Source organism: Ixodes scapularis, unplaced genomic scaffold (genome assembly GCF_016920785.2).
Source record: "Ixodes scapularis isolate PalLabHiFi unplaced genomic scaffold, ASM1692078v2 PGA_scaffold8__174_contigs__length_109621045, whole genome shotgun sequence".
NCBI classification, from domain to species: Eukaryota; Metazoa; Arthropoda; class Arachnida; order Ixodida; family Ixodidae; genus Ixodes; species Ixodes scapularis.
Genome location: NW_024609883.1, coordinates 94,972,263 through 94,984,232, shown reverse-complemented (window position 1 = coordinate 94,984,232; position 11,970 = coordinate 94,972,263). Strand labels below are relative to the sequence as shown.

Sequence of the window (11,970 nt, the reverse complement as noted above, 5' to 3'; positions counted from 1 at the left end):
CATTACAAAGGCCAAAAGGCATCACGTTGAATTCAAAAAGTCCGTCAGTTGTAATGAAAGCTGTTTTTTCTTTGTCTTCTTCCTTCATTGGTATTTGCCAGTAGCCGGTCTTTAAATCCAGGGATGAAAAATATTCGGCTCCTTGTAGGGTGTCTAATGTGTCATCAATCCGTGGTAAAGGGTATACGTCCTTGCGAGTGATCTTATTGAGTCTACGGTAATCAACGCAGAAACGTATGCTGCCGTCCTTTTTTTTTACAAGGACTACTGGTGAAGACCAGGGGCTCGAGGATTGACGGATGATCCCGTTACGCAGCATTTCTGACACCTCTTGGTCAATAATACGGCGTTCTGAAGGAGACACGCGATATGGGCGTTGGTGAACTATTTCTCCAGGAGGCGTATTGATCGTATGTGCTACCGAGTTTGTTGTGCTTGTGAAGGACGTGTAAACGTCAAAGCACGATTGGAAACGAGTTAATAAATTAATTAATTGCTTTTTATGAACCTCTCTCAGGTCAGAGTCAATGGCATTCAAAAGTATTTGGTTGGATATAACAGGCAACGTTGGAGGGTCAAAATGATGTGTTGATTCGAGCGAAGCAAGTTCCAAAGAAATATGTGGTTCGATACTTGCGACGACTGTGTCCTTTACGAAAAGAAGTGGCTGGTGTGTAACGTTACATACAGGGAGTACTGTTTTGCCATCGGTAAGTTTAGATAGGGCATAGGGTACGATGAACCCGTGCGATAGCAAGACGGTAGACAGAGGAGTTACTAGAAAAGTCCCCGAAAGGCTTAGTTCGCTCGAAAAATTCATCAGGAAAGATGCTAGCGGGGGAATGACAGTATCCTCACAGGCCCGTAATTTGGTTTCAACGATTATGAAATCAGACTCGCGGTTATTTGAATCCCCCAAACTGACGCCTTTGCAATTAATGACAGCTTCAGCAGATTGAAGAAAATCCCAGCCTAGAATCAGGTCGTGTGTGCAAGATGACAAAACCATGAACTGAATGGTGTGGCACGTACCTTGTATGAAAACGCGAGCCGTGCACTGAGCGGTGGGATGAATGATGTCTGTGGACGCCGCCCGTAATGAACAACCATGTAGGGGTGTTCTAACCTTGTGAAGACGTAAGCAAATGTCCTCTCTTATCACGGAAGTAGCCGCCCCTGTGTCAACTAAAGCGTACAGGAGTAAGTCGTCGATATGTACCTCGATGAGATTGGATGGGTCAGAGGGAGGATGATGAAGACTCTCCCGTGACGCAGTTGCTCCTCCAACAACTGCGGAACCTAGTTTCCCGTATTGGGCCGCGCGTCTCTCCTCGAGATCATGGGTGAGAAAGAGCGAGGATACGGAGATGGGGAGCGGCGCCGTGGAGCTTCCGGACGACGTGCTGGATAGGGATCCGGGGGTGGAGACTGATCCCGCGGCTGGTTCCAATACCCTCTGTTGTTTCGCTCTCGACTATAGTAGTCGCGGGTTTCGTAGTCCTGTTGTCTTCGTCGGCAAACTCGTGCCACGTGGCCGGTAATCCCACAATAATGGCAGATTGGACGCGGCCGATATCCCCAGGATCCGTAGTTGGGATAAGTGGGGCGGCTGCTCCAAGGGGGTAAAGGACCCCTGTTAAAACCAGGCGAGATAGAAGCCAGAGCAGGAAGGTCCGGAATCAGTTGGGGAACTCCCGAACGAGAAGTTTCATCAGAAGTTCGAAGTCCATCGGTGACTTTAGGGGAAGTCTCTTTTGGTGTGACGACAGAAGCAATCTCCTGTTGGATAATGCGGCGCAACCCGCTGTCGTCGCTCTCAATCGTCTGGTGACTTGCGGCAGGTCGGAGAAAATGTGAAAGTTCATCTCGTACAATTTTCTGTATCATTTGCTTCAGGGTATCGGTCGATAAAGAAGGCATGGTAATTGATGAGCCGTCATGCAGTGCTCGAACCTGAAGACGGGAGTTGCGGGCCTCATCCAGCCTTTGGCAATGCGTGGTGATGTCCTTAACAGTCGTGGGATTTTGCACAAGAAGGACGTTAAATGCCTCTTCAGAGATCCCTTTCATTACATGGCGGACTCGGTCGGCCTCCGACATGTCCTTGTCGCAACGGCGGCAAAGTGCGAGGACATCCTCGATGTAGGAAGTATACGTCTCGCCAGAAGATTGAATTCGTGCTGCCAACTTTCGTTCAGCTACAGCTTTACGATTGGCGGGTTTGCCGAAGATAAGCTACAGCTTTACGATTGCCGGCTAGCTGGGTTTTGAATAGCAGCCATGTCACGATTTCATCTTCATGGTTGGTGAACCAGATCTTGGCCACATCGGAGAGATAAAAAATAGCATTCCGCAGTTTCGCCTGGTCGTCCCACTTGTTATAAAGACTCACTCGCTCGTAGACGTCCAGCCAGTCCTCCACGTCGTCCTCTCGGAGTCCGGCAAAGGTTTTGGGATGTCGGAGCTGGCTGGGGGCAGGGCTGACTGCAGCTGCAGAGGCAGCGGAGGAGGATTGGCCACTGCTGGTCATTGTCACTATTCGCCTTCTGGGACGAAGCTCCAGAGTGATGGAACGTCGCTACTGGGATCGTGACCCCGCACCTCCACCAATAATGTCAGGAAGACAGAAGCTCAACGACCGCTTTCAGTGATGATTATATTCGAACTGGCCCGCGGTTGCGAGCACGGGCCACACGAGCTATCGGTGATGACGATGATGAGGTAGATATGACGATGCCCGATGACGACGATGAGGGTCTTCATCACAATATATATATATATATATATATATATATATATATATATATATATATATATATATATATATATATATTGCTATAATCAGCCGCATATCCTATTTGTCAGGGATGGACAAAATACATGCAAATATGTATCGGAATAAAAATACAAAAATACTTCGTAAAAAATGTATTTAATTACAAATCTAATTACATTTCCAAAAAATCATTTAAGTACAAGGTATAAATAGAACCAAATGCATTCGGTCTCTTCCAAATACTTTTCCAAATACATTCCTCAAAATTTGCGTCAGCGACTTCAGGGCACCTGCAACGGGTTTCTGGGTATCTCATTTTAATTTTGCATTGCACACTCGGAAGTTAGTGTGCGAGGTTCTAGTTACGTAATAGAAATATAATCACAAAAAAAAAAAGAATGTAATCAGCTTGGACGTAATAGGTGAAAAAAGTACAGAGCTTCAAACAGTCTTTTTTTGTCGATTACATTTTGGTATAGATTAACAAAGAACCGAGACGACCAAGACGCGCAGCACAAGCTACAGAGCTTTTTTTTTATTGTTGCAACTCGCACCAGTTACAAAAATCTGGACGACCCGCGCATTTAGAATGTTCCAGGCAAAAATATGGATGGAAATCAAGCTGGAAAGCATCACCAGTTGTCACTGGCACTTCTTTAGCCAGTCTGCCCGTGAACGTCGATTTCGTCACTATTCTTGCCCTGGACTAGCACAGTGATCCCAAAGTCACTAAACGCTTGTGCTTGATTGAGAGACACTGTATTCGGTGCAGAACGTAGTTTTCTTCCTGCTCTGGACAGTGCCAATAATTTTGAGGGATGTATTTTCGCCCACAAAGTTGTATTTAATTACAATTGTATCTAAAATACCCACGTTTTAGTATTTAAATACGCACGTCAAACACATTACACAATTTGTAATTAAATACAAATGCAAATTACACAAGGTATTTGAAATGCGTATTTTAAATACTTGTATTTGAAATACTGCCCATCCCTGCCATTCGTTAAATAAATTGTGACCTAGGCTGCGCTGCGTAGCGTTACTCAGGAGTCAGGAAAGAAAATATATTTTTTCACTTTTACTTTTATTGCTTCGCGAGTCCCTCTCGTGGAGTCGCCTGGGCTGGTTTTGTCGTCGCCACGGAGCAGCCCCGTGTCCCCTTAATTGTTCCTCGAGGACTCCCGCTCTGGGTGCGTACCATACGCTGTGCCTCGCTCGAGCACAGCGGGGCCCCTCGATGTTTTATAGCCTTTTTTTTTTTTTTTGAGAAGAAGCATCGGTACTGTTCTTGCACCCCGACGAGGGGTTTTTCTTAGAAAGGATGTCCGGCTGACGGTCGACAGTTAAAGCGAAGGTTTTTGGGAGTTTTGGGGGGTATGTGCACGTGTCCTTCCTTAATTGGATTTTGTATTGTATATGTTTGTTTTGTACCACGTGGCTCCCATTGGTCTAAAAAGAGCGATATCTGATTGGCTCCTCGGATGGTGAGCGACACGGTTCGATCTCGAGGCGAATAGCTTTCGTGTTTCTTGGTTAAACTTCAAGGAGTGTGCGTACTGAGAGATATTGACATCGGTGGCCACATGGCAACGAAAAGAACATTGCTGGATGTTTGGCTACGAGAGCCCAAGAAAGCGGCTGTTGAAAAGGAAAAGCCACCGGAAGAGTTTAAAAGCATCGGGATCGCATCAGTGGACCATCTGAAACCAAGAAGCACCGAGGAACCTCATGAATCCGGTAGGCACAATTCTTATACATAGTTCTCACAGACGTCAGCGCCATTACCAGGTAGTGACATAATTTTGGTTTTGGGATTGGTGCTGGCAACGTAGGCCGCAGCTGCGTTGGCTGCGTCTTTTGCGGCGCACACAGTGCACGTTTCTTTCTTCTGGTGTGCGGTCGCAGTGGTGCAGTCATGCCGCTGTGTGCGATGTCTCATCCCCCCCCCCCCCCCCCCCCAGTGTTGCCAGGTCTACTGATTTATCAGTAGATCTACTGATTTCGTTTCGGGTCTACTGATTCACTGAAAAAAAAAGAAAATCTACTGACTTTTTGTTTTTAGTAAACATATCAAAATTTATTATTTGGCCCCTCAGTTGCCAGGGTCGCCCATCAAAGGAAACTCATATTCTCCCAGCATTAAAAACGAAGCACTGGCTAAATGGCCCAGAAGCACGTCCTATTCGAGTGACTTAGCCGTATATTCATCTATCTATTCACCCAGGGCAGGTTCGACGGCAATCCGACGGTGACAGGAGTCAGAGCCTTATATGGGGAGAGTTTGGCTAGTCTACGACCTCGCCGCCGTAACGTCGCTCTCCCGAGTGAGCCAATCAGCCTGCGTCGCAGAGCGAGAGGCGTGTGCGCATGAACTCTCGGCTGCGCCCACCCAGCTGAGCGGAGAGGGCCGCCATTTTCATTCATTCGCCCGGCGGAATGCATGGGATCGACATCCAAATTTCGGTTCTTTACTTTTATCAGGCAGGCTCTGGAAAGAAAATTATATAATATGTTATTCCTCGGTGGCTTAAAAAGCTAACGAATTAAGTTTCTCCACGTTTGAACGCAAACTTTGAGACAGGCGAAAAAGAAAAAAAGCCCGTGGCAGACGACGCGTAGCCTCAACAGTGCTCCGCGCCGACAGCGTTGCGTCAAAAACCTTCCACAGCCCAGTAAGGAAAGATGGCAGCTTGCAGAAAACTTACATTGGACATGTACGCGCTCACCATGGGCGCGCACTTGCCGGAACGTCTTGTTTTGGTTTCGTTTCAATAACGGCGATAGGCGGATGTCGCACTGTCGCCCTCATATGTTGATCCCAAAAGTGGCTCAGTCTCGATTTGAAAGAATAATCCTCGAAATCGCAACAGTAGTCAATGCTGATAAAAAAATAATAATAAAAAAAAAAAAACATTCACGGTGCTATTTTACTTTGTCCTCCATAAAAAAAATTATTCATGAAATAGTCTTTTTTTTCATTTTTATTGGTGTTTATTGCCATGTTATTTGTTACTCTAGAGTCTATACTATTTCTTCGAAGTGTGGTTTAATGGAAATAGCACAACATGGCAAAACACAGATTTCGTAGAATCTACTGATTTTCGTGCAAATCTACTGACTTTTTGGGGATCAATCTGCTGACTTTTTTTTTCTCCGTCTGGCAACACTGCCCACCACATACATACGCACACATTTATTATACAGCGAGGTCCACTCTTAGAGAGAACACGCGGACGCACGTGGCCTGCGGATATTCGGCGTAGACCCACTGAGCTCCAGAGGCGGTGCTTAATCGGCGTCGCCTGCCAGCGCGGCCCGACTGGGCAGGTGGAGACGCAATGAGCGCAAGATGCACTGGAAGCCGCCTGTCATCCGTCTTGACTGCTACTGGACTCTGAGCCCAGCATCCAGTATGGTACTGAGCGCCAGAATTGCGTTAGCGGGTTCCTTACACTTCCGTGCTCACTGCCAGACGGAGAAGATATATATTATTACAACTTCTCCGTTATCACTTGGTTTATTTTGTGGTCAACAGCGCAGTGGTTGTGAATATATCCAGGAAAAGTCAGTCTCGTAAAGAAAGCCCAGTGCATGGACTATAAGCCTAGCCTGGTATCTCTATTACTTTACGACGTGTTGACCTCCAAATACGTATGCAACCAGCCCTAGCCAATGAGGATTTTATTTCAATACTTACTGCTTGTTTCTTGACCCACCTTGTCATCCAACCGTAACAACGTATTTTTGTCTCTCTGTTAAATACTGGTCCCAGAAATGAACAGCAGTTCGTACTTCGACTACGTTAATCTTCGTCAATTTTCTTTTTAAAATGGCGGCAGCCGAATCATGTGCGTTGATTAAATCACAATGAAGTTAAAATAGCAACATTTGATTATTTTACTTACAAAAAATATTCTGCAGGATCGTTGGACCCTCCCAGCCTCGCTTCAGGGGATAAACTCGATATCGGCTGTTACTGCGAGACCAGATGCAAGGGCCTAGACGACTCAATGAAACGCGACCTGCTTACTAAGCTATGGGCCCCAGACAGCAATTATAAGTTTCCTGCTGTCCAATCTGGAAAGGGCTGGAAAAGGAAGTTTCAGATGAGCTGGCTGCAAAGATGGCCTTGGTTGACTTACTCGCACACCCGCTCTGGAGTTTTCTGTCCAAGTTGCGTGCTTTTAGGCCAGGGGACTCTAGACAAAGGAGACCATGTCAAGCCTGGCGCACTTGTAACGGCGCCTTTCACAAACTGGAAGAAAGCCATCAAAGTGTTCAAAGCCCACTAAACAAGTAAGCACCCCTTGGACGCTCGGGTGTCCGTGAACAACTTTCTTCAAACTACATCTGAAAGCAGGCCGAACATATTGAGCCAGATCGACCACCAAAGAAGACGGTTGAGAGCAACCGCAAGAGACTTGTGCGTGTGGTAGACGCCATCGCCTTCTGCGGAAGCCAAGGCATTGCATTGAGAGGCCATAATGACTCGGGACCTTTGATGTGGTCCCGAGTCATTATGGCCTGGATGTGCAGCAACAGCTGACTCAGATAATGAGCATGTTGAGCGTGCTCGCACCACTCAAACAGCAAGTCGATGAGTTAGTTACAATGAAACAAACTGTGATGGACATAGAGAAGTCTGTGCAACCAATGTCAGACAGCTATGATGAGCTACTTAAGAAAGTAAAAGACCATGACAGTGAGATCAAAGATCTAAAAAAGAGGGTCAGTGAACTTGAAAACGAAAAAAAGAATGACGAAACGAATCAACTAAAAAAAAGAGATAAACAAGCTGGAACAATACGGACGTAGAAATAACCTCGAAGTAGTACATGGACTGGCCGAATCTCTGAACGAAAACCTACTAGAAAAGCTGAACAAAATCGCCGACCAGATAGAAGTGCCCAGACTAACCACAGATAACTTAGAAGCAGTTCACCGCATCCCCACTAAAACAAAAGAAAACACCCATGGTGATAGTACGCTTTATCAACCGAAACGATCGAGATGCGTGGCTTAAAAATAAACAGAAACTGAGGAGTGGAGCAGAGGTAGATAACGTCTATCCAGAAGAAAACTTGACCGCTTCAAACCGAAAGTTGTTCTTTGATGTCAGAACAAAAGCAAAACACCTCGGGTACAAGTTTATCTGGCATAAAGAAGGATGCTCGTATGTGCGAAAACGAGAAGGCGACCCGACTCTAAGAATCGAGAATGAAAGTGACCTTGCAAAAATTAAATAGGGAAGTACATTCACCATATTAGACATGGAAAGGAAACAAACGTGTCTTTCTTTTGAAAAATGGTGGGATAGAATAAACGCTACTGTTAACGAGTTTTGCTTTGTTCTTCTACACACCAATGTGCGCAGTCTTAAAAAACATTTTAATGAAATAAGCAGTATGATAGACCCTTATCTGGACAATTTAGACGTAATTGTATTATCAGAAACAAATATTTCATCTGATGAAGAAGCCTTGTTCTCTCTAGATAACTTTGAAACATTTTCGCATAATAGAGACGGGAAGAGAGGAGGAGGTGTCATGATCATGATAAATCAAAAATGGAAAATAACCAAATACGAAAAAGTAAACTTTTGCTCAACGGAGGCACTACACATTGAAATAGAATACCACAGAAAAAAAACTATACGATAATATTGTTAAAATATTCAATGATATTTATACAAAGTCAACTCAAAGATGCAGTACGAAAAAACGTAAACAACAGAATCAATGGATAACTAAAGAAATTGATGACCTGATCAAAGAAAAAAAGAAAGCTTGGCAACTACTGAAAAATTTTTCTAATAATAAGAAGTACAAAGAAAACAACAGAATAATTAGGAATAAAGTTACAGCATTAATAAGATTAACAAAAATAAATTATTACTGGAACAAATTCTCTGAGACAAAAGATACAGCAGAATGCTGTTCCTTGGTAAACCAACTGTTACAACGAAAAAAGAAAAAAACGACTGAAGACACTATTCAAACAAATTTCGGTCCTGAACATGACTTAGGGATACTAGCAAATAGTTTTAATACAGAATATGTGCAGCCAATTGAAACTTTATATTGTACGACAACAGAAAGGCAACCAAATCAAATGAGAAATAATGATTCAATATTTTTCCCCGATATGGTGACAATGATCTAATTGAAATTGTAAAGCAATTAAAGGCTAATAAGGCAACAGGGTTTGATCAAATTAGGGCTAGAGATATTAAATACCATATCACTATAATGAAACCTGTCCTATTACAGTTGTACAATCGTATATTTTCTAGCGGCATCATCCCAAAAAAGCTTAAAACATCCGTTGTTCGGCCTATATACAAGAAAGGTGAGAAAAATAAATTCCTAAATTATAGACCAGTTTGTATCCTTTCTGTGATAAACTATATAATGGAAAAATATATTAATACAGTTCTTAGGTGCTATATCACTAAATATAACCTACTAACACACAATATGGATTCAGGGAACATATAGGAACCAGTGACCTTCTAGAAGACTTTTTTGACTATGTAAATGGAAACATCGACGCCGGTAATTATGTTCTAGCATTATTCCTAGATTTTACGAGGGCTTTCGAAACAATCAATCATGATATCTTAATGGATAAACTATATAGTATTGGAATTCGAGGGAAAACATATGATTTATTTCGGAATTATCTTGCTGATCGATTTCAGGTAGTACGTTTAGGCTCAAAATATAGCAAGGAAATTAAGGTAAAACAAGGAGTACCACAAGGTACAGTCCTCGGTCCACTACTCTTTAATATATATGTTAACGAGATAGCACAGGTTAGCTTAAAAAGTAAGCTCCTTCAATTTGGAGATGACACGGTAATTGTATACGCACATAGAAATTACGAAATAGCGGCAATGACTATACAAGATGATATACATTAAATTATTCAATGGTACCGTAAAAACCAAATAATTTTAAATGTTCCTTAAACTCAAGTAATATGCTTTAGAGATCCAAGAAAAAAAATCATAAATGAATTTCCAATAAAAATGCATGATGAGAACTGCGACAACTGCTCGTGCATCCCGCTAGAATACGCTGATAATGTAAAATACCTGGGTATGCACATAGACAAATATGTTAAATGGGATATTCACATAGACCAGGTTTGCAAAAAATTAAGGGTATTAATGGCCCATATGTACCACATCCAAGAACTAGTACCGCGATCCTTACTTAAAATGATATACAATTCACTGGGTAAATCCGTACTTCAGTATGGAATAACAGTTTACGGGCACTGTGCCAAATATTTACAACTAAAGATAGAATCGATTCAAAAAAGGATAGTTAGGAATATTGGGTACCGAAGCAAAGAAACTAATTTCTCAGATTATATGCATAAAGAATTAGGAATATTACGTTTCAGAGATCAAATGAAGTATGATATTATTATAAAGCATTTTTTCACCAATAAATATAGGCGCGAAATTAAAAAAGAAAGGACATTAAGACCTAATAAAAAAATTGTTGAACCATTTGTAAGAACAAGATATGGAGAGGCCACAAGGAAATATTACATACCTAAGCTTTATAATACATTACCCGATGAGCTACTAGAAATAAAATCCCCTAGAATAAAAAAATAGCAAAAAAGTGGATAATTGAACAGGGAAAAAAAGATTCTTAAAAGGTAATAGGTATAACCGATGAGTATCCCCGAAACGCAGGATATAAAAGGTTGTTATTGTGTTCTATTATTAGAATTGTCTCGTAAGTCGTGAATTCTGTTTTTCTTTACGGTATGTAAATGCTAATTCAATATGATTCGATGGGTTTACACATGTACTCATCAAAGTAGGCGAACTAATATAAGCTGTAGAAGGAGGTGGAAGTGCAGTAATAGGTACTAATATTGGTATGTTTTGTTATTTTTAGTTATGTGTGCAATAAAAATGCAGAGGCTCCTGTCGCGTCCCACACACAAGCCATCATTGGCTTATGTGGACTTTATATTTTATTTGTTTCAAACAAAGTAAATAAAGATGGTTTTTGTATTGTATTGTATTGTATGCTCGACAAAGTTCCAGAAGAAAACGATGGCAATTTCCGAGCTTTGCTACGGAGGAGGGGGAAATGTGGGGATGCCTCCCTTGAAACCCACTTCACCACGGGATCAGCGAACGCAACGTACATCAGTCCTCCTACTCAGAACGAGCTAATTGACATTTGCGCAAATAGTATACAAGACAGCATCGTCAAGAGGGTCAACGAGGCCAAGGCCTTTAGCGTACTGGCTGACGAAACGATGGATATCGGTGGTCTCGAGCAAATGTCCGCGTGTGTCCAATACGTGCAAGATGATAAGGTTCGTGAAGAGTTCCTTGGGTACGCTCAAGTGCATGATCTCAGCTGCAGATCACTGGCAAAAGAAATCATCAAGTTTCTGAGCGGCGTGGAAATCGATCTGCGATACCTGAGAGGCCAGGGCCACGATGGGGCCGCAGCAATGTCAGGACGGCTGAACGGGGTCCAAGCTGCGGTATTGGAGTAGCACCCATGGGCATTGTTTCTGCACTGCGCAAGTCACTGCCTCGACCTTGTGCTATGTAATGCAGCCACAGTTCCCAATAAAAAACAACACAAAAAAACTGCATGAGCACGGTCAGAGAGATTTGCTCATTCTTCGGCAGCTCTCCAATCAGAAGTAGAGAACTGGAGGGCAAGGTTGGACTCCTTCGCCCGGAGTCCCCGAAAAGGCGCCTTGTGTCGCTTTGTGAGACGAGATGGGTGGAGAGACATGATTCCATATTGACAATCATCGAGTTGCTGGAACCCATTGCTGCCGCTCTCCAGCAGTTGAAGCAAATACCGTGGAAGCCAATACTGGCAACTCCCGCGGAAAACGGGCGAAAAGTGATTGCAGCGCCCCTGGCGAGCTCGGAGTCTCCGCTAGCAGACAAATTCTTCAAAATGCATTGGTTTTGCCTATCTCCGTGCGAGGTGACCAACGAAAAGAAATTGTCACGGACATTCGCTGCTTTGAAAGTTAAAAAATGGGTGCCAGCCCATGAGTGAAGGACATTCTCTTCGCGTGGGAAAGATGTTACAGCTTCCTTGGTGCAATTTCGGAGTTCTCCCGAAGAAAACATTGTCACAACTTATGTAAGCCAAGCAAAACACGAATGTATGCCTGCGCGCTGTTTCGTG

General features: G+C 43.3%; 1 protein-coding gene across 1 annotated transcript; it reads left to right on the top strand.

The window, feature by feature from the left end:
• The first annotated feature begins 10,831 nt into the window (after positions 1-10,831).
• Positions 10,832-11,314, top strand: LOC121833633 (52 kDa repressor of the inhibitor of the protein kinase-like). Its single transcript, XM_042287067.1, has one exon. The coding sequence runs from the start codon at positions 10,832-10,834 to the stop codon at positions 11,312-11,314; it is 483 nt and encodes a 160-aa protein (XP_042143001.1).
• Positions 11,315-11,970: the final 656 nt, after the last annotated feature.